The 22,509-nt window shown below is 46.0% G+C and overlaps 3 protein-coding genes across 8 annotated transcripts; 1 reads left to right on the forward strand and 2 right to left on the reverse strand.

Annotated features, from left to right (window-relative positions):
- Window positions 1-28: 28 nt before the first annotated feature.
- pole2 (polymerase (DNA directed), epsilon 2) lies at window positions 29-5,044 on the reverse strand. 2 transcript variants are annotated; one of them, XM_029138542.3, is made up of 19 exons: window positions 4,894-5,044; window positions 3,516-3,616; window positions 3,358-3,433; window positions 3,147-3,224; window positions 2,908-3,001; window positions 2,722-2,796; window positions 2,536-2,619; window positions 2,384-2,440; window positions 2,234-2,282; window positions 2,046-2,118; window positions 1,679-1,851; window positions 1,450-1,539; window positions 1,285-1,339; window positions 1,134-1,193; window positions 973-1,050; window positions 755-863; window positions 460-636; window positions 289-356; window positions 29-198 (listed from the first exon to the last, which is right to left on the reverse strand). In XM_029138542.3, the coding sequence occupies exons 3-19, from the start codon at window positions 3,420-3,422 to the stop codon at window positions 180-182; spliced, it is 1,404 nt and encodes a 467-aa protein (XP_028994375.1). In that variant the 5' UTR covers window positions 3,423-3,433; window positions 3,516-3,616; window positions 4,894-5,044; the 3' UTR covers window positions 29-179. The 2 variants fall into 2 exon arrangements, with proteins under 2 accessions (XP_028994375.1, XP_028994374.1); XM_029138541.3 differs by lacking the exon at window positions 4,894-5,044 and adding an exon at window positions 3,894-4,046.
- Window positions 4,522-8,454, forward strand: LOC114848226 (kelch domain-containing protein 1). 3 transcript variants are annotated; one of them, XM_055505805.1, is made up of 14 exons: window positions 4,522-4,668; window positions 4,981-5,097; window positions 5,433-5,503; window positions 5,765-5,882; window positions 6,133-6,245; window positions 6,355-6,442; window positions 6,596-6,679; window positions 6,797-6,877; window positions 6,959-7,017; window positions 7,117-7,226; window positions 7,319-7,391; window positions 7,504-7,588; window positions 7,699-7,751; window positions 8,020-8,454. In XM_055505805.1, the coding sequence occupies exons 2-14, from the start codon at window positions 4,990-4,992 to the stop codon at window positions 8,159-8,161; spliced, it is 1,185 nt and encodes a 394-aa protein (XP_055361780.1). In that variant the 5' UTR covers window positions 4,522-4,668; window positions 4,981-4,989; the 3' UTR covers window positions 8,162-8,454. The 3 variants fall into 3 exon arrangements, with proteins under 3 accessions (XP_055361780.1, XP_028994382.1, XP_055361781.1); XM_029138549.3 differs by having other exon boundaries at window positions 4,523-4,682; XM_055505806.1 differs by lacking the exon at window positions 4,522-4,668 and having other exon boundaries at window positions 5,062-5,097; window positions 5,769-5,882.
- On the reverse strand, window positions 8,446-12,646 carry LOC114848230 (uncharacterized). Of its 3 annotated transcripts, XM_029138558.3 has the most exons (5): window positions 12,390-12,646; window positions 9,673-10,114; window positions 9,523-9,590; window positions 9,342-9,441; window positions 8,446-9,196 (listed from the first exon to the last, which is right to left on the reverse strand). In XM_029138558.3, exons 2-5 carry the CDS (start codon window positions 10,108-10,110, stop codon window positions 8,975-8,977), a joined length of 828 nt encoding a protein of 275 aa, XP_028994391.1. In that variant the 5' UTR covers window positions 10,111-10,114; window positions 12,390-12,646; the 3' UTR covers window positions 8,446-8,974. The 3 variants fall into 3 exon arrangements, with proteins under 3 accessions (XP_028994391.1, XP_055361792.1, XP_028994393.1); XM_055505817.1 differs by lacking the exon at window positions 12,390-12,646 and having other exon boundaries at window positions 8,446-9,240; window positions 9,673-10,640; XM_029138560.3 differs by lacking the exons at window positions 9,342-9,441; window positions 12,390-12,646 and having other exon boundaries at window positions 9,673-10,624.
- Between the last annotated feature and the right edge of the window lie 9,863 nt (window positions 12,647-22,509).

Here is a 22,509-nt window from a genome sequence, read left to right on the forward strand (position 1 = left end):
TTCTCGAACCAGACAACATGTCAACGTGCTCAGTACAAAGAATAAAAGCTTTATTATTAAAAGACCAAACACACATACATACAAAATAAAACTACAATTTCTAGTCCATTTTAAACACAGTATGATACACAGGTAATGTACAAAACAGCAAAAAAGCTCCTCCTGTAAATTTGCAATGTTTAGAGTCCTTGAAGTTTGCTGTGAAATTACAGGAATAAAACACATTAGTATAAACAATAATAATGTTAAATATATTAAATGAGCTGGAAAAATAAAAATATATCACACCTGTCCTCAACAGTTTTGTTGGATGGGTAGTAGACCTTGAACGTGAAGCCACTTCTTGGAAATGAGCCCTATCATAACAATCATAAAGTGCTGCATATTAGTGACTAGAAAGAGAAGGCTAAATTAAGAGCTGCGGCCTTGGGCCTTAGTTAAAGCTTGTTTCTGTCATACCGGGTTGACACAGAGGCAGTCTGTGTTGGTGATGCTGAATGGGTCACATTTGTCTGCAAAGACAATGACGTCTGGGACTGGGTAGACATGCAAGGAGTAGTCATAGGCCCAGAATACTGGACTGACATATAAAGGCAGTGGAGTCAAGTGACCCTGAGACAGGATGGTCTTAACAAACTGGGGAGAGGAGAAAAATAAATAAGAAAACAACAACAACGAACATCTCCTGAATTCTGCTACGAGGCCTAAGCAAAGATTACTTCCAGTATAGACAGATCTGGTAGTTGATATTTACATGATTTGGAATGTCAAGATTGTTGTTAGGCAGCCGCACGCAGTTTCTGCACATCTTGTTCACAAGGTCTTCCCGGATAATTACAATCTCCTGGCTGCAATATTGTATCCTGACAGGAAAATCAATCAGGTTTGTAGTCAATTTAGTTTCTTTCCATATAACCTCACGTGCTGCATAGTTTACTAATCTAACTATTGAATTTCACATGGTGGTTTTACCTGCATGGGTTTGTTGTGAAGACAGAAAATGGCACCCTCTGTCTGAACTCCTCAGTGATGTGATCTGCCAGGGGCGGCCTAAGGGGAAACATATGCCTGTTTATATGCTGAACAAAAGTCTTACAATTTTCTACATAAAGAAAAAAACTCAAAACAGTCACCTTGGCAGGATGGTGCCTGGACCAGGATCTTCGGGCCCAGGAACAAACACAAAGCGACTACTGCAGGTTTGGAATAAACAAATTTAACTCGAACACACTAAAACTTCAATAATAAAGCACAGGGCAAAGCAACATATCTGTCAGACCCTACCTGCTGTGAATGCTGGGATGTGCACATATAACGTCTGCAAGTGCTTTCAATGACTCTAAGAGGGAGACAATGGAACTCTGTTATGCAGTATTTAAGTTATTTATGAATTAAATCAAATAAACAAGAGAAGTCCAGTGTCTTAAATAAAAAAATGCAAGGTGTCACCTTTTAGTGATTTGATTTGGGTTTTCCCATATGGGGCGGAAGAGAAGTTTCCACACAAAATGAAACAGGTCGGGGGCATTGCTGCATAGCCTGTAAGCAAGAGACAAAGTGTATTTAGCAAACAATAACACAAAGGTTACATATATAATAGTACAAATATAAATAATAATAACAATATTATTATTACTACTACTATTATTATGACCATACCACTTAAGCATTACCAGACCTGAGAACATGATGTTGAGCTTTTCCAGCACTTCAACGCTGTCGAGCCACACGTCAGAGACAATTACAAACATAGCATCCTCATTCTCTTCCTCCAGCTGCTTCAACTTGGCTGAAGCTTTCACTGCAGTATTGGATGGACCACCAAAGAAATTCACATTGCCATAGTATGCCCTGGACATAAAACCAGCATTACACACTCATACATATATGGGCTACACAAAAACATTTATTCCTTACCAGTAACAAGCTAAAACAATGTCACACATGTAAAAATTAGGCTTTATTTCAGTGTCTTCCATCTAAAAGCCAGGTATTTAGCTACGCTAAAAGGACACAGCTTTGCAAATTTCTTATAATGCACTGACCTTGTTGCTGATGAAGGTTCTGTTGGTGGGAGCCCAAAGCCATTAACATGGAAAACTGAATCTTCATACCAACCTGGATGACAGAGAGTTTTGCATTATCTGTAAACATGATCTTGTCATTATTATGTATTATGTATATATCTTATATTTTAGGATTGTTTTCTTTATGATAGTTGTGATAAACATACCCTCTGCCAATACAAAGCACGATTCTGTGTACAGGCCATTATGAAACTGGTGGGAACACGGTTAAGGAGTACATTTATGTTAAAATACACAGTTTATTCCAGAATATAAAGTTCATGTTGTAAGGCACGAGTGCACAGATTAAAGGATATTGCTTTAGACATGTCCAGCTGAACTGTTCCACTTGGGTCCTCCAAGTAAAACTTACCCTTAAAAGAGAAATATTTGTCAGCCACTACAAGAGATTAAACATCTGTAGATGTTCATTAAGACATTAATAAAAATGATTCAAATCAACAAACACCTCCTTCAGTTGTGTGACCATACCAAGTACAATCACCTCTCCCAGTTTAGCCGTGCTACCAAGCAGTGCTTCAATTGTCTTCAGCTGAAAATCACAAAAAAAAACAATCTTCAAAATCAAATCACTTAAACATTAAATGTATTCAGAGGATCATTATTATTGTTTATGATGAATAGAATTTTATACCTGAAACTTGTTTTGACCCTCTTCAACAGCAGCTCCTATTGCAGGTGGGGTGAACAGCTCATGGCGATGTGTGCGCTACAAAACCAGGAAAGGCAAACGTTCAATGTATTGAACACATACCACAAACGGAAGCAAATGGGTAAATTGCAGAATTTGATGGTTTAATCCTAAACAGAGTCAACTGACCTGTTGTAAAATCGTGTAGCGCTCTCGGAATAATTCTGCTTTGTCTTTGGCTAAACCACACAGACTGGGGGCTGGATGCTTGGTCATGCTGATACTGAATTTGAAAACAAGCACAGGCCTGAAATAATTATAAACATATAGAGCCAGCACTAAAAGCTAAAATTTCTAAGATAGTGAAGATATTTCAATAAAATGTTTGGAGCGCATTTGCAACAAACGAGAAAGAGCTTTTTACTCACGGCACAAACTTCTTACGCTCCACGCTGTAAATGTATCTGGGCACATCAAAGGCTCCAATGATGTTGAAAACATTATCACTGTAAGAGAGTTCAACAGCAAAGTGTGTGTTTCGCCCATTTAGAACTTAAAACAGACACATAGACTAACACTGCACAAAAATAAATCAGATGATCACGCCTCATACAGGATATCAATGCTACCCCCACTTACATGGTCTCATCACAAGACTGGGTGCAGTCCTGCACAGCACTTTCCACCACAGGCAGTTCTATCATACTAGAAGACACTGTTGAAAAGGGACATTATGGTGACATTAAAACAGGCCAGTCAAACACTGATCTGTACAGACTGATCTGCTTGTCTCTTACATGGTTGCTTCTCCACTGCATCCAGGACCCGTTCAATGACATCATCCAGATCTGAGGGACTGACAGACTCAAGCACCTCCACAAGGTACCTGTTGGCTTCCCTGGTGCATAAATCAAGATGACTGATTTTACTCCATTACAGCAACTGTATACCACTGTGTAAACACTGAACTTCATTACAAGTATTCCAGTTAGTAGCTCCTTTATGAAAATTTATGACATAAGTCATAACATAAATGACAGGAGGCAGAGCTTTTTTAAGCACGTCCAGTTTGCCCCTACCTTTGTACTGACTAGTCTACTACTACTAATGGTCTAGCATTAGTAACAGCTAAAGCAACAACATTGTTATTGTGTTTCTAGTATTAGTACACATACGGCCGCAAGATCAATCCTCGCATCTTGAAGCCAGCGGACACCTTTGACTTAATTTTCCGAGAAGCATCCATAGTTGTTTGTCCGGCTATCCAACTCAAGCTTTGGCGCTAAATGTCCACTTCCGCATCTAATACATCACTTCCGTGCCATCCTTTTGCAAAAATAAAGGCCCAAACTTCCTCAAATTATGTTCATATATTTTTTTAAATTTATTCCCTATATGTTTAGGCCAGATAAATTAACAAAGTTCCCAATACACTGTAACAATGGCGCGTGTGTTTCAAGCATTTGGAATAGTTTTACCCTTTTACCCTCAAGATCATATTGGTTTTAGTCTTGTACTGGGCCGCATTATAACAAGATTATCGTAATTACACAATTCTGCATCTTTTACCTTTATAGTCTCACAGGGGCAACTTCTAATACGCCTAGTATTACTAGTTAGAAGTACAGAATAGGTAAAAAAAAAAGTTACATTTTGAAATACACTATTGATTAAAAATTAAATTCCAAGTTGCAGAAGCTGAGTGCATACTGTGTCTAGTTATATAAAATTGTTGTTTTCATTTAATCCATTTAGTCTACACATTTATTTGATAACAATCCACTGCAAACGGTTTTATTTTGAAAAAAAAACGGAAATGCTATCTTGTTTTTCACGTTTGAATCTTAACATACAAACCCGATACTTTCACGGAACGAGGCTCCTTTGACTGTTTATGGTGAACGAAATGATTTGGTTTTCACAACATGGCTAAAATCGATAAAACATAAGGTGTGTCGTATCAAGTAAGTAGATTTCAGTGTGTGTGTGTGTGTGTGTGTGCGTTTGTGTGTGTGTGTGTGTAAACAGCTGTGGACGCTCTCTCGTTCCTGTCCTCTTTACAACAGCACAAATACTACACATGTACAAATACTACGTGAAAGTTAAAGTGTTTTAAAAACAGGTCCGGTGTAGATCTGTGGTTCAGCCGCGTTGCTCTCCTCATTATAGTCTTACCAGTCTCACTGCAGATACTGTGCGTGGCGTTTTTAGGCAGATTGTGCTGATTTTGGGCTCATGGCTGCGCGTTGTCTCTATTTATAGTATCCAGCCATGGATGCCGACTTTGAGACGCACTGCTCGGAGCTGGTGGCCCGTGAGAGGAGCGGACACACGGCTGTGGTGGAGGACAACCTGCTGTACGTGTGGGGCGGTTACATGGTGAGCAAAAGGAGGCATTTACTCAAATCTATGTCATTTTATTTTATTTTATTACATTATAAAATATGCCTTACATTTTAATATATGCTTGTGGGCCATACGGCAATATTGCTATAATAATGTGTCAGACAGTGATTTAAAAAATATACAACTTGATTTGAAAAACTAAAGCTTATTGCCTCGTTCGCAATATCACTATGTATATTATTGATTTCTGAGCATGATATTGATTTGTAGCTCTGGCCAGATTCTTGCAATGCTTCCATACGTGTCAGCTGGGACACTGACAAAACATTATCGCTGAACTGTTGTTTATTTCTTTCTGTTTCCTACAGTCAGTTGCTGACGATGAGGTTTTTCTACCCAATGATGAAATCTGGGTCTACGACTTAGAGCGCGGTGTCTGGTATTATTACTATTACTATTACATTGATATGTATATCAAATTTTGTTAGTATTGATAATACTACTAACAATCCATTACTTTTCACTGTTTACAGTCAGTGTCGTTCTTCCCATCGTTTATTGTCACACACTCAGATCGTTATAACACTTCAATGAATTGATAAGTGTTTGCCTGGAGCTTTGTTCCACCTTGTTTGCTGTGCATTGTCCCACGATATAATAAATGTGAGCAGCTTATTCAACCTCCTGTTTTGTTTTGAAGGAAGGTTTTTCACATGACAGGGGACGTCCCCCCCTCCATGTCCGGGACCTGCAGCTGCTACCTGAATGGGCATATGTACATATTTGGAGGGTGCGATGACAATGGGCAGACCAATCAGGCAAGTCAGATAACTGATGCTCCACGCACTGGACGTGGAGGATTGTGCTTTATAATTTTCTCTTTTCTTTAGAAAGGTTTCAGAGCTGCCAGTAGCGGCTACAGCAGCAGTGATGTTCATTACTCTGTGAAAACAGTTAACAAATATGGATGAATAGACACAATGCACCAGTGTGTACACACCCAAAGGTCGAAGCTTCGACTGAACACAGCTGACATGAAAAAAGTGATCAGTGTTTGACTTCACACAGATCTATTGTGTCGACCTGAAAGACGGCAAATACACATGGAGGAAGATCATACACGAGGTCGGTTCTGCTCCGTCCCCAAGGGACAAATTATCCTGTTGGGTTCATAAAGGAAGGTGAGATGTGAGGATTTGTGTGATATGAAGCTGGATTTTGCTTTTATATGTCCTTATGTTTCAAAACGTTTTCACGTCTTGTTTCATTTACATATCTATTGGTTTCTAGAATCATCTACTTTGGAGGATATGGTCACAAACAGCTGACTGACACTGACCACAGAAACAGAAGCTTCATTGTGGATGAAGCATCATGGGTAATGCTTTTTTCTATAATTACAGTACAAACTATTATAATAGCACATTTGGTCGCTTGTCCTGCTGGGGTTGTGTTTTTTTTTTCTTTTTTCTAGAACACGGGTTTATTTACATCCTGTATCACCTTGTTGTTTTGCCGTCGTTGCTTTCAGGTGGGGGGAGTTTTCTGGGGATGGAACAACGAGGTTCACGTATTTGATCCCACTCGGGCCAGCTGGAGTGAGCCGCAAACGCACGTGAGTCTGTTCAACAGTGCGCCGCACGCAGCCACTTTCTTATACTGACACTTAATATCAGGAGGAAAGCGGTTTCTTTGCGCCGCCGGCTTTTACACCTCCCGTCTCTCTGAGCAGGGCCGAGCTCCCGCGCCCAGGGCTGCCCACGCCAGCGCCACAGCTGGAGGGAGAGGATACGTCTGTGGGGGCAGAGTCATGGTGAGAGCTCATCAGCAGAACTCAAAGACAGATAGGAGCCAGCCGTGCGTAACCCAGTGTTAACCCTTTTCTAAAATGCAGGAGACCAGGACTAGTGACGTTCACTGCCTGGACTTTGAATCTTGGATGTGGTCAGAAATGTATGTTCAACTTGTATTAATATATTGTATTAACACTGATGCACACTATTATTACTGGATGAATGCTTATTATTTATGTGATTTATTTTTTTGATTTAGACTCCCAGTATCCTCCACTCCAGTGGGCAGGTCATGGCACACGCTTACTGCCGTCTCAGACAGCTCCTTGTTCCTGTTCGGAGGGCTCAGCGTCGACTGCAAGCCAATGAGTGAGCGAATGCCTGACGTGCGACTACTTCCTCAATTCGCTTTGCGTTTTATGTGTTTAGATGTCTTCCTTTCCTTCCATGTTCTCCGTCAGGCGACGCGTGGTTGCTTGATGTGGAAACAAAGAAGTGGCGAGAAGTGGAGCATCCCTTTAGGAATAAGCCAAGGTAGGAGCTACGGGCGCGTTGGTTCACAGGCTCAGAGTCCGTTATTGAAAGGAGCTTTTGTCTTTGCGTCTGAGGAGACATCTTTCATCTTTCTGTGTGTCCCTCGCTGAAGGTTGTGGCACTCGGCGTGTCCAGGCCAGGACTCGGACGTCATCGTGTTTGGTGGAAGCTGCGACTACATTCTCCTCATCGACACGGTGCATATCATAAGGAACACACGAGAATTGCTCAAATTAAGTTTTGAGATAAAAGTATTTGAGTTTTAACCCCAAATGGACCTTTACAGACTGTGCATTTCTCTTTTTAGGGTCATTGCAACGATGCGCTTGTCTTCCAGACGCAGCCATATCCTCTGATTAGGTACAAGTGAACAAATACAAAAAGATTTTACACACTAACTGCAATTTTACAAACCTGTCAAATGTTGAATTGACAAAATCTAACAATAGCAAGTATTTGTAATTGCTGAATTTGCATGAGAGCAAACTGGAACACAAAGCAAAAAGTCTTTGTTAATGCTGTTTGTTTCACCTGGATTAAATTAAAACGTCTGCTGCTTTGAGGACGAGCTAAATAAAACGCTGTTTTCCTAAAATAGATGGATTGTTTCTATCTTTTCCTTTGGCAGGATTTGTGAGGACTACATTGCAAAGAATGTGAGAGACTGCGAGCTGCTCCGAGCTCAGCTTCATCTGCTGCCCACTAAAGTCCTCTCAGCGGTTCAGACCAGGATGACGTTCTACAGGCCTTCAAAGAAACAGAAACATTAGGTGTCTTCAAAAATAATCATCAGTGGATTTTTATTTATGTCGTTCATTCGCTTCAGTGTAGAAATATTCACACTGTGCGGTAACATTTTTATTTTTAAATACCTAATATTATATGGTGCTACATTTTATTAATTGACTAATTTTATTTTTTACTATATGCCTTTTGAAACTAGGATGTCTGTAAAGGCTAAATGCACACTGCCTGGGTTATTAGTTAAATAGTGGATTATATAGTCTTATGTGGAATAAGCTGTGACGTACAGGATAAATTAAACACTCACACGTTTTCATGATTCCAAAGTGAGCGTAGCCAATGTTTTATGTGCAATATAAAAGACAAATACATTTAGTGACGCCGTGACAATTGTGGTTTGTGGACACTTCACAGTGTTCACATAAATGCTATGGGTACATGCACACAGCTACTCCGCTCCACCACTAAGTGGCATCAGGCCTTAATGACCGACTGTGGCAGAAACCTCTCATCAGCAGAAACGCAGCTGGGTTCCAGCAGCCGGACCGAGAGTCTCCTTATTACCACACATTCCTTCTCATGAGAAGCAAAGGGGCTGAGGTCAGGAAGGAAACGTTAGGTAAACACATCCCAAAAGGAGCAACCCCAAGAATGGACATTTATGCAATGTTAAAAGGCAAACTAGGTTTTGACCTGTCCTTAAGTTAAAGTACAGTGGGTGAAAGGTAACAGGTAGATGCCAGCAGGACTGAGGGAGCGTCACGCCCCAGTGCTATAACTGTGTTATAACTCTTATAACAGTGTTATAACTTCAGTTATAACCTGTGTTATAACTGAAGTCACGTTGTTAAGTTATGACAAGCTAAGGCGTGAAATAGCCTTCCCGTGGAATTTGTCGAATGTCCCGTTGTTGTTTTTTTTCCTTTCCTGCGCGTCGCGTCCCCACGCAGGCAGCCGCAGCCGCGCCGTGTCAGCTGAACTCCCGCTCTATCGTGTCCATCAGCTCCTCCTCCGACCCATCGTACAGGATCACGGGCATCGTGAGGGACGAGCCGTGGCGGCTGCCGTCGGAGCGGAGAGAGAGAGAGCCGTGTGGATTATCGCGCTGCGGATGTATAATTGCACCAGAGTAAATCGGCGGCGTTGTTTTGGAGAGAGGGGCCAGAATAGCTTTTGGCCCGGTCCCGGTTCCGTCTCCACACTCACCTCAAGCAAAGCAGCAACAGATGCTGTTTTCTGCTGAGCTCGCGCTCCTCTGACTAAACGGAGCCGCACTGGGAACAGCGGCCTGGTATTTTGATCCCCCCTGAGTTGAACCCGATCGCCCGTTACTCGCACTCCTCCATTCACCCGAGGCATCAATTATTTATCAGCGTCGTCTACTTACGATTGTTTTTCTGACGTGGGCACAGCTTCCAGCAGAGCGCCCCTCAGCACGAATCCCTGCGTGGAGGACTGACAGCAGCCAGAAAGGAAAGAGGTCAAATGGTGACGTGAAAACTATACTATCCACAACTGAGACGTAAAACGTGCTTACGTTGTTCGGACCGGGGCACCGCGTGGCGTGTTTCTTAAAGCGCGTGAGCGCGTCGCTGCTCCCGTTGTTTACGTCTGTGGAGCCGCCGCGCGCGCCACGTGGGCCCTCCGCGCCGAAGTCGTCCTCCGCGTCCTCGCGGCTGAAGTGACACAGCCCGTACGTCCTGGCTTTCGCCTTCCTGGGTGGACGCGTCCGCCGCCGCTCCTCGACGCCCGCGTCCGCGTCCCCGTCCCCCGCGTCGTCCTCCGCGGAGGCGTCGGAGTCGTGCCCGTCGCTGTGGCACTCCGGCGGCAGCGCGCGGCTGCGCTCGTTGCGCGCGGCGGCGCGGACTTTCGGCTCGTCCGGTCCGGAGGCAGCGACGCCGGACGCCGGTCTCGCGTCCGCGTCGCTGCCACGCGCGGGCGCGACCCTCTTCCCTCGGCTCGTGCCGCTGCCCATGCTCCTTCGGGCAAAGCAGAGTCCAGTTGAATATTAGGCAGCAAAGAGTTGATCCATAGCAGAGTTTACGCTCGGTTTAAACCAGGGAGACGCTTCTTTGGCCGCCTCTAAAGGCCAAAGCTCCTAAAGAGAAGGAGCCCCTGCTGTGAGGACGCACCACAGAATTATTAGTGGATGCATCTTTTGCAGAGCGGGCTGCAGTCATGAAGATGAGAAGCAGAGCATCCGTTACATAACCCCACTTTGGCTCAGGACCCCGTGGAGAAAACTCCGCCTTTTTATAGGGAGAACACACACCCTGCGTGTTTCTACGGGGGGGGAAAAAAAATCCCCTTCTCTGATTTGCACCGACAGCGACTTTACTCTGAGGGAACTCGGGTGAAGTAATAAATGCACATTCATTGCATTAAGACACCGATTACAATAAAAATCAAAGGGGCCAATTTGCTTCATTTAACAGTATCACCGCCCGCCTTTTGCTACGTCTGCATCTAATAGGCTTTATAGAAACAAGCGAATTGAGGAGTGAATGAGCTCCCGTCGCCCCCCCCCCCCCCCCCCCCCCCCCCCCCCTCCCCCGGTCCAGCGGCCCCTCCGGTGACTGATTAGGACACAGGCACTGAGCCACAAGAGAAACGGGGCATTCCTTTCCAACAGCTCAGGCTTCCCAGAGATTCTTCAATAAGCTTTTGTCCGCTTCCCTTGTACACACAAAGGACGCAGCGGGGGCATCTTCCTGCCAGAGCGAGTCCGCCCACGTCAAGAAATTATTTGCCCTCGCTCATCAAGCGGCGCCCTCGCCGTCTCGCCTCGCGCGTGCGCGAGCGCCGGACAGCTGCGCAACCTGTTCCCTCCGGAAGGCGACGGAGCCGGCGACACCTGCTGCTTCGGCCACTGGTGTTTTTTCTCCCAGCTGAGAATGTGAGAGGGACGAAACGTCAGCCTGGAATTCCCAGATGTCCCATGGTGGAAATGTCCGCCTCGCTGCTCGACTGCGGAGCGAGCGACCGAGCTCTGGCGCAAAATGCTTTTGGCGCAAATGTGGGGAAATCGGCCTAAAATGCACCATTAGTAAAGGTCCAGGCCGCACCCCAGACGCAAAAGCACAGCAGCGTTCGCCTTCCAGCCCTGCTTCTAAACGAGCGTATCATTAAAAAACCAAGAGGCCACATCTGGAGGGAAACTCAACAGCTTCCAGACAAGGGGAGGGGCCGCTTCAGGACGGAGGCCGCAGCCCAGCTCGGCTCGCTGCATAGCTGTGGTTTGCCTGACTTCCCGCTGCTTCAGCAACGACCCTGGTTCTTACTGTGGAATCGGGTTCTGACGCGGTCACTGGTTCCTGCAGTTCCACAAATCAAGGGTTCCCGGTGTCTCTCGTGCTCCTTTTTGTTTCAGCAGCAGTAAAGCACGCGTGAGGATTATTCCCTAATTGTGACGCAGCTGTTCCAGTTGAATGGTAACAAATACAAGTATTGTTTGAACAAAAAAAAAAAAAAGAAAAAGAGAGAGAGACTGTCTGCCATATGTCTGGCAGGAGTCCTTTATAAGTCAGCTGCCCACTGCATTCCAGTAAACACATTACATTCCACTAACACGTTACATTAGAGCAGGAAACAGCAGAACCCTGTTGTAGCAGCACCATTTTATTTAATGCACACGCTTCCTGGCGGAGTGAGGCCACGCGGGCGAGGACACATTCACAGCGTTTGACACAGCAACTGACCAGATGACCGGTCAGAGACGCGGGGTTGCCACGACGACGGCCAGCGCAGCCAAGAGGAGCGGCCCTGTTTATCTTTAAGGGGTCCACTCCGAACCCGCTTCAATTAAAGCCTCTGCCGTTGTGTTGACGACCCAGAGATGCACGTCTGACGTCGCATAGCCATAAATACGCGTATTCCCATTTACAGGGTCAGAGGTCAGGAGTTGGTTCTTGTACATCCAGCAGAGCGCTTTGGCTCATGACCAGCAGATGGCGCCACTGTTCAACAAATCCCTCAACCTGAACAAGACTGGTACAGTAGGACGTTATTTCATCACTAAACTATAATATGGCTCTTTTCTGCTTTACTTATGTCAAATAATAGTGTTTTTACTCCCAGCAGCACCACTCTTGTCGCCAGTGGCCGTGATAGAATGAAGCTGCCCGTGTTCCTACGCTCGGCCCGGTCTGCGGCCCGCGTTTCTGTCAAAGGGCCATGTAATCAACAGAAAACAATTACCGCCTCTCCCAGGCGCTGCGGGCGCTCAATAGCAGCATCTGCTCGCTTCCTAATTACCTGCGAGGCAAGAGGCCTCATCTGGAGAGAAACTCGCAGCGATCAATCCTCGCATTAGAGCCGGCTTGTTTGCCAGCATCCCGATGCGTCCGACGGGAAGCGCCCGGGCTTCTGCTCCGATCTGAGTTGATGAACTCGTCCTTGCCTTCGCGTCTCCCTCACCCTAAGCTGCAGCGGCGCCGACCTCTCTCTGGATCCACACCATGCATTTTTAAACGCTCCCCTTTTGTTTTTTTGTCTTTGTCTTTTCCAGATTCCTCCTCAGCGCCGATTAGAGCGGAGCGGCTTGTTGGTTAGAAATCGAGTTGCTGGACTGGAAAAAGTTGAAAACGATGCCATGCTGTAAAGTGGATTAATGCTAATAAGCGACGTGATGCTGTTAAGAGCACTGAACTCAGCAACAACAACTGTGTCCACAGCTGCTGAGACGCACCTCAAACACCTCCCGTCAGTGGTTTCCTGTCTCCTCTTCCTTCTCCTCTCTGTCAGAACAACACAGAGAATGCGAAAGTTGATGTGATGTCCCTCCCTTGGTAGTTCTGCTCCTACAGCATTTTGAAGGCGGTGGAAGCGAACGGAAGGTCCAGGAGAACAAACAACAGCCGTCGGATGCTGACAGAGCGCAGATGGCGGCGAATGGCTTTTAGCCGCGCTGACGCCTGCGTCCGGTGTTTATATTTTAAATATTTTGGAGGCGCTCGGCAGCAGATTTATTTAAAGCACCTGTGGGATAACGTGGTGAGTTGCAGTTTCATGGCCCTGGAAGTACAGTAACAGAGCTGAGTGTTTACTGTGTGTGTGGATGCTCGTACCTGGTTTCAAGCAAACCCAGCAGATACGGCAAAAAAGCCCTCCTCCCCATGTTACATAATAGCACTGTTGATGGCTGGCATCATTATCGACCCTGTCTGTGCCAGTCTAAAAATACGGCTCAGGACTCCAACAGTATGTGGCATTTATGTAACGGGGGAGAACGGGAGAGGGATCTGGATCACAAGCTGTTTCTATGACAGTCCAGAACCAGTGTGACAGAGAGAGGGCAGGTGAGGAGGAAAGAGCCAGACTGGAGTAAAAAGCGAGTCTGTGTGTGTGTGTGTGTGTGTGTGTGTGTGTGTGCGTGCGTGTGTGCGTGTGTGTGTGTGTGAGACGGCTGGAGCTGCGCTGTGGAGGAGGAGGTGGAGGTGTCTCCATTATCATGCACATTTTACATTTCCCAGCGAGGACCACCTCGCAGCAAAGGCAGAAACCTTCACTCGTGCGCTGCACATTTCTTCAGACCGTGGCTCGTTTCCTGCTCCGCACACAAGCAGTTTAATTTCATAACCCTTAAAGGTATTATTCCAGTGATGCACACCGCGAACTAACAGCGCTCGCCGCCGAAATGAAAGTGGAATCAAATTAAATTTTAACTCCTGAGTAAATTGCCACAAATGAAATGCAGATTCTCGAATATCGGTGTGAGGAGGATGAAACACTTGCGCTGAATTAAACGTGTGTTCTTAAATGAATTGCTGCCTGTCTGCTGCGGCCGTGCGGATGCTGGTGGCTTCCTTCACCCGCACCGTGATGGTACAGATGTGTTTGTTACAGGCAAACACAAATAAGCCTGCGCTTCCAGCCTCTTGTTGGAGCTTCGACGCCGCTGGTTAAGGCCGAGCATCGACGTGCCGTCGCTCCGTCCGCTGTCAAAACCAACGCGCCTTCATAGAGACGCGTGTGGAGGCTGTAAGAGGAGCCGCGTGAGGTAACGAGCTCCTGATTTACCTCCTAATCGATCTGTGCATCCGCTGCCAGGAGGACTCCAGCCTGAGCTAATGGAGCTGAACTGGGTCTCACAGCTGTCAAATACACTGAAGTAGCATTAATAGGAGCCGGAGCTAGGATTGACTGAATAACCTTATTATTAATTGACATAAACATGTGTTACGTGTCATGACACGTACAGTAACACTGTCTACTGGGTCCTGATAGCAACTGTGCCGTGTCCTGATGCGATGATGTGAACTCCAAACCCTGGCGGCGGCATCGCGCTACTGGAGCAGAAGACGCGCAGCGCCGTTACCCATTCTTGACAAATTACACCTGGTAAGCAAGTCCTAAAACACATTACCTCAGTGTTTGTAAGATTTATGAGCACGTCTGCATCAACAACTAATTTACTTGGATCTGGCAGACATGGCAGAAAGTCCGTGACGGGGGAAAAAAAAAGACTTCCTGGCCTTTTTTAATTTTTTTGTGAAGACGTTCGCACTTCCTCTGTCGTCGGGAAGCGGCGGTGGAAGTAAATGGGATGTAGATGAGGGTCGTGCATCTCTATCACATTTACCTGCCTGGAAACCAGTAAGGAGACGCATCAGGCATCATCTCGTGGGCCGATTAGGCTCTCAGCGTCTCTCGCACGGAGCTCATGCGCTGCTGTTGTTCTGCTTGTGTTATCAGCGCTCAGTGGACGGGGCTGAATAATTCAATGCTCCCAGCAGCGCATCTCTCACACTCCCTGTCTTTGCACCGACCTAGTTTACAACCGGAGTTTACAGGTCGGGCAGAGGGGCTGGAGACTGGACCAAACCACAGTAAACCCCCCGGTATATGAGGTTGAGCCCCGGACGGCTTTAAAAATTCCCTGTAATTATGTCGAATGGAAAGTGTCTGTCTATAAATACCAGCAGGTTGCAGGGTTGAACTTCGAGCGCCATCCGTCCGTTCAACCACCTGCCAGTGGTCACGCCTGTTAAACAGACCTCCAGCTCTGTCACGAGGGGCTGGAGCCCAACGAGGAATTGTAAATGGACGCGTTTCCCTCGGAGGAACGGGGGGAAATCAGTGCTTTTGATTTTGCAAAAACAGGCCGGTTTCTGCTCGTTTTCCTTTTTCCTGCACCCGCCGGTCAAACGGAGGGTGGAACAGCAGATGTCTAGCGCCAGAGCGAGGAGTTAATGAAATTTCCCCTTGAGGCAGAGGGAACGATGAAAAATCTAGCGAGGAAAAATTGAATTGGGCAGCGTCGGGTTCAGGTAAGCCAAGGTTAAGGAAATGCAACAAAGCAGAGCAGTGTTTTCATAGAAAATCGATACGGCGCTTCTCATTAATGTCCTCGTGCTGCTATGTGGAAGACAGGGCCGATTTTTCAACATGCAGAGAGCACCGAAGGAAGAAGCGATCAAACTCTGTGCTCCAGACGCTTCAAAGACGGACTAAAAACACGAGATCGTCCTCAAAACCCCCCCAAAAGGACTCAACATCCATCACGTGCCCCCGTCAGCGGCGGCGGGGACGTCGGAGGCTCCAGCGTGAGCGAACGCTGGCGTTTCCAGGCCGATTGGAGCTCATCTCATGACTTTCACCGTCTCCCGCTCCTCCTCCGACCTCCGCGCGACCTCCCATTAGCGGCCGCCGTCACAGAGCGCCGCGGATGTGGCGCATTCGAGGCACACCTCGGTTTCAGCGTGGCCTTTCCTGCCAAGTCCCCGTTAATCCATTCTGGGCAAAGACGTATGAATTATCCCCCCACGTGCCAAAAGAACTGAAACACTGGCAAAGAGGCGTTTTCCTGGAAGCGTTAGTTTTCATAAATGCAGGACAGGATTAAATGAAACCCTCCATCCGTTTGTGTGTGGGGGTGTGCATGTTTTACAATATGTAAAACACATTCTAATTTCCCATGTGCCACTAAACTACGTCATGCTCCACAGCGTTCGTTTAGACCGCGATTTCAAATATCCTACGCACACAGTTCAAACTACCGAGGGCGTGTTTCGTCCACAGCCATGAAACATGTTGAGAAATACTAATGATTCATATGTCATGTTCAGTGTGGTGATTTTAATTTTTGCTTTTTTCCCCCCTCTCCTTTCTGTTGATTTTTGCCAATGTAACGGTGCCACACACACACACACGCACGCACGCACGCACGCACGCACGCACACACACACACGCACACGCACGCACGCACACACACACACACACACACACACACACGCACACACACGCTGACCTCTCTTTGCTGGTCAGTGCAGTCAGCCAGAAGAATGCAGTGAACGAGCCCCGGCCACGAAAGGCCATCCTCCGCTCGGCTCTGGAGCCGACATCAGGTGTCATTACCATATAAATGAGACAAGGTCTCCGGTAATTGCTGGGTGGAATTAAAGCCGAGTAGTCGTGCGACGGAGACGCTTTGTCTGTGATGTCTTACAGCGGAGCGACTTCCTGGGTGAATGCATTTGTAAACACCACCGCCGTTTGTTTGCACCATGACACATATGAGAAATCACAGAACATGTACAAAAGCTGCCCATGAAAGGCTGCGGGGCCTCGCTTTGAGTCGCATGAAACCCCGTCATGCTGCTTCACCACAAGGAGCCATAAAGCATCGCTCCGGCATTCCTCATATTAGCAGGGAACGAGTGCGATCTTAATAAGCGCTGCTAATTACATCCGCAGCCAGGCGCGCGTCATGCGCTGATTTTTACGACTGTTGTGCCTTATTATCTTAAGGTTCCGCGGTGCTGAGAGGGGGGCAGTGGCATTTATTAGCTGACGGAACGGCCCACCTGGGATAAGAGCAGCCGTGACATTTCAGCGGCGGAGCGCAGCAATTAGCCCCGGTGTCAGCCGCAATAGAGCAAGCCGGCCTTCTGTTGTAGTTCAACTCATCCGGCTTTGATTTGTACAAAGATTTCTCCCGTTGGACATTTAGAGGTGAAAAAAAGCGCCCTGTCTTCGTTCAAGGGACACGATCGAACGCATGTATTTAAAACTACAGCTTGATTTGTTAGTTGTAGATGTGATCCACGCTGATTAACGCAAACCCACAGCGGGAACTGCAGCCGCTGGAGTCCACTTCACCTTGACTGAGATTAAAGGCTGAATCTGCCCGATCCCATGGAAACGCCGTTGTCTCTGCCTCCGTGTTTGTTCAGACCCGAGCGGCGGCCGGCCGCGCGGCGGGTTCTGCCTTGTTGACGCTGTTATCAGATAAACACAGGCGGATCAAAAACGCCCGTGTTTGGGCTCGTCTGAGAGCGTTCGACATGGAGAACGTATTATGTCTCCTGTGTTTTAATATGTTTTTCACTCACTATTATGGTTTTGGTTTTGTTTGTAGCCGTGAAAGTGAACTAAACTAAATTCACCATGTGCATGGTTCTTGGGTGAAACATGATCGTTTTGCAAAGACACATCCATTTTAAATTATGTTTTAAGAGCAATAAATGGTCACAAACTAAATTATTTGGTCACTTTTTCTCCTTTAGGAAGCTGAAAAATGCAGATTCCTGCCTTACGCCTCTGGACTAGTGAATACATTTAAATCTAAGAACTACTGATAAGAAGCGAGCTGAGAAACACAGAAGAGTAAAAAAGTAAATAAATCAAGACAAATGGATGATCAGGTCATTTTTTTAAATAATGAAATGAAATCAGACTAATTTATGGTTTAGGTCATTCTTTTGTGAGCTTTGTCATCTTAAACATTGGATGCTGCCAGAACAACAGCATCAAATCAAAACGAATGACCTCGACTCTGCTGCAACCTTCCACCACCACGAAGTCAAGAATAAAGACGTGCACTAATCATAACAGTGTGTTTCATTTGCCCCCACATCTTAATGCCACTCTCCTCCTTGTGAAGGTCACGCTGGTGCAGTTCCGCTGCCTGTTGTCTGTCTTTGCAGGCTCTGATTGCACGCGGCGTTGCATCATGAGGTCCCGGCCGTGGTTCGTGTTAGTCATGCGGCCGGTGCGCATTGTTGAGTCTGTCATCTTGTCAGTTGTGTTGAGAATGATGCACAGAGGATGGCGGTCATGTTGGAAAAAAGACAGAAAAAGACCAAATCTCCGTGTGACGACTTGACTGATTTGCTCCTGACAGAGGCCTCTCATTAATTTTTCACTTCTCGCCTGTAGTTATCATTACTAAGAAAACCGTCAGCCTCTCCTGCCTCATTTTGACAGAGTGGCTCGCTTTCATCTCAACTACACAAACAGGGAGAGACTGTTGTTGTTTACCACCTGCCCGCCGCTCACTGAATCCACCGATGACACGTGAAGACAGTTTAGTTTGTAACTTAATTTGTAAACATGTATAATGGAGCAGCGATGTGGCCGAGGGGCTGTGAGTAGTTCATGAAATACTTTACAATGTAAAAGTAAACTCTTAATTAATAATGTTTATTAATTAATGTTACACCTCCTTCTCGCCTCCAGGGGGCGCTCGTCTCGTCTATGCTGTACACCTGTAATAGGAACGCGACTAAAACAAGCCTATTCTAGCGTCTGTAGACCTGAGCCCTGCTGATCGTTCGCAGCAGCTACTCCTAATGAATATTCCAGCTGCTCGCCAAATGCCACCGAGCGATCCTGTAACAATAATGGAGCCTGAAGTCGAGGCGGGCTAATGAATGTAGCTGCCTCGTGATTAGTTTGGATGACAAATGTTTTGATAGACACGACTCTCTGTGGCTTCCATCCACTCACTCTACAGTGATGTAGAGGCAACATGTGGACCGGGAACATTAAGCTTTTATGTTTTGGAACTGATTAAACATAAGTAGCATTTTTAAATATATATATATATTTCAGTCCTAAAGTACTTTGAGTATTGTAAGATGCAATTTTACTAAAGCAGTTTTTACTTTGTCCAATTTGCAAGGAACAAAAAACAGAACAGCGTGACATCAAACTTTCTGTCTAATGCAAAACAAACTGAAGTCAGTGTCTGAGTAGACTGGTTTTAGGAGACCGTCCACCAGAAAATCAGCTCCATGGGTGAAACTGCACATTGCGACCAAAACGCTGTTCCTCGGGAACACTGTCTTCTGGCTGAGTTTATTGTAAACACAATTTACGCCCGACTCTCTCTCTGCCGCTCTGTCACAGGAAACCTCAAATCTCTGAGCTGGAGCATTTTGTGGGAGCCGGCGTCAACGTAATTACTGGGAATTGTGCCGGGTTGAAATTTAGGGCAGAACCTGCAGCACGGCACAAACATTAACATAAAGAACGCTGAAAAGGGGCTTAATGGGATTTCCAGGAACGGAACGACAGCGGGCGCGCGGCTCATTCAGGACGTTCCGCGGCGGTTCTGACGACGATTGTACCCGTGACCACGGCAACGGAGTGAAAGTAAAGCGCATCCCAGCCTCTGCGGCGAGCTCCAGTTCACTGGCAATGATTTTGAAAGAGTAAACGATGCAAGTGTGCAACAAAAAAAAACATGGTTGTGGAATGGAAGCGCTTTACGTAAGCAGGGCCCGCATTTGGCTCTTCTGCGGCTGCATGTTGTGGTCATCTCAGATCCAGCTGAGGCCCTTTATGTGTCCTCACTGAAAGCCAGATGAGATCCACTGTGATTCCGTTTGCTGCTCAGCCTGATCTGGGTCATCGTGGCCTTGCTCTGGACACTATGGGCCAAACCCCCCACCCCCTCCTCCGATTGCAATCACAAAGACATGTTGACCCCACTATATGTAATTAACAGCTGTTTACCCCATCGGAGCTCCTTCATGCCGACTTCTTCGCACGTGGGATGTCCGGTTCTGAACAACGCGGCATTAATAAATGTAGCTGTGGCTTCTTCACAGTCGCCGCTTGCCAAGGTTTTTGCTCCTGGAGTCGGAGAAGATCATTAAATATTAAAGCACCACAGCCTGCCACGGGGGCGAAGCTCTGTTCATGCAATAACAAGGAGCCTGTTTACTTATCCTCATCTTGCAGCTGAGAGCTTAATTTTTCTTTTATTATTTTCTCTCTCGTGCAGGTTCGGGAAAAAAAGTGGGGCGCTCTAATTGAAAAAGTGTCATATGCCGTGGCTGTGAATGAACTCTCCGGAGAGGGGATGAGCCAGCTGACAGGCCCAGTGTCTGTCACCATGCACACAGATGCATTTTCACCCCATCGGTAGTGGAGTAACGCCGATTTACTCTTGTGCTGCACTCCTCCTGAGTGTTTCTTTGCACTTCTTTGTGATTGACCCTCATGTAATTGTGTCACGCTCTCCAGTTACTGTGAGACTCTTTGGAGGAGGCTTGACTCGAAATTCCTCTTTGTTCACGTGTACAATATATAATATGACGCCGGTAGTTTTGATTGGAAACGGTTTCCATCAACACGTGACATTCATATTTATGACGGGGGGGTTTATTTCTTTAACATGTACAACAAATACCAGCTGGTACAAGGTAAATGCATGATAACATGGGTGCAAAAGCATCCAATTAAAGCCCTGGAAATTATAATAGACTTGAAATTACAAAGTATAAATAGCTACAGGCAGGGCAGCTGCAAATTGAATTTCTTTTGGGATGTAAAATAGAGGGTCAGTTGTTGTGTTGCGCATCAACAGTCCTGGATACCAATGAAAATAGATTTTGACATCAAAGAGGATTTTACATTGCACCTAAATGGGTTCCTCTACAGGGACACGGAGGAGATGCTAAATTGCACTTTCCGTACTTCGAGTGTAGCATTAATTAGACACAGTGAATAATGAGTGGAATGTATAAAATATATCCTTGGTGCCATTGTGATAGTGACCAAAGGAAAAAATAAAAGTAAATGTACCAGAGGAGGAAGGTCTGCAGAGCTCGTATGCTGTGAGATGTGTTTACATGAAATCCTAGGGGCCAAGTGTTCAGTAATAAAGCCCACATCTCCTGTTTGGTCGTTTCTGGGCTGTTTGGGCTTTTAGCCGTTCCTCCATAAAGCCAGCTTTGTTCTACAAGCAGGAAGCCCATCTGCCCCTGCGTCCAAACGAAGGCAACAGGGCATTTAACAGCGTCCCGTTTTGGATTTAGTGACAGTTTAGTGCAACGAGGCACAGAGTGGAGACAGAGGGAAGCGCGAAGCTCGGAGGCTGCATAAACACGCACGAAAGCAACAACTTGTTTATGAATTAATTCCCAGATGACTTTTAGTGTGCGTTTGGAGCCGTAGCAGTGACTTTGCTCCGGGGGTGGCGCTCAGATAGAGGAAGATGCGTGGACGGGACAGATGCACCATGATGTTCCGTGTTCAGATCAATAGGATAAACGGAAATCAGTCTGGGGACAATTTGTGTTTGCTGCAAATATGCAAAAAAATAAATAAATCCCCGTCTCTCCCGCCTGGTGGAGGTTCCTGGAGCTCATCACACTGGCTGCTGGACGCAGAGGCCCCATGAATTGTTGCTTTTGAAAACCTTTTTATTTATGGAACCTTAAAAGCTGTGCGGCTGTTGTCGGGGTGTAAAGAGTTACAGCTTTGCCCTATGAGATCCTTGAAGCCCTTTTAACTAAATGTGGTTGTATTTTTCATGCCTCAGTGCCAACCTCTATTAGTATCATGTCACTAAGTGCCCTTGACTCCAGTCGAGCAGAACGTGGCCCTGTTGGTGACGTCTGGGTTGCATGCACGGACTTCACCCGGCAGAACCATCTGCACGGTGCAGGTCCCCGGCGCCTGCTGTATTCCAGCCTTGTTTACCAGACACCAACTCACACAACAATGTGAACGGCTTTAAAGACACAGTACAGTATAATGGCACATTGCACTGATATTGATACGACAGTATAAAATATTGCTATTATGTCTGGTGCAGTGACAGCTCTACTTCACCTATAAGTCGTTGTAATGTTACGTTAGCTGCTGTGTGGGTGTCTGGAGCACGCAGGGATTAAACTGCATGAGCAGGTTCATAAAACCCTTCAACCATTTTTATGTTATTACATTTCACAACTTCATTTGCCAGGTAAAGGTTTCTTCACAGCAGCCAGCAAATCTGATCTCTTTGTTCCGACACCGACTGAGATATTGATTCGTTTCTAATCCTTGCCATACTGTGTTTTTGCTGACAGAAAAATATTAGAGTGATGTCATATCATATTTTTCAAATTTGCAATATGACCTGAGCTAAAGCAAAAACTAACTGAGGAACCATGAGATTTTATGAAGGAGATTCTTCAGGTCGCACATTTTGTGTGTGAAAGTGTAAATAGGAAATGTTTTATGTTGATTTTAACTGTTATGACCAGAACTATAACTCTCGCATTGTTTAAACATACCATTCGATTCATCAGATGTTTACAACACACAATCAATGACTGTAATCAATACTAATCAATGCCACACAGTTATTCATGTGCCG

This window comes from Betta splendens, chromosome 22, assembly GCF_900634795.4.
Source record: "Betta splendens chromosome 22, fBetSpl5.4, whole genome shotgun sequence".
Lineage (NCBI taxonomy): Eukaryota > Metazoa > Chordata > Actinopteri > Anabantiformes > Osphronemidae > Betta > Betta splendens.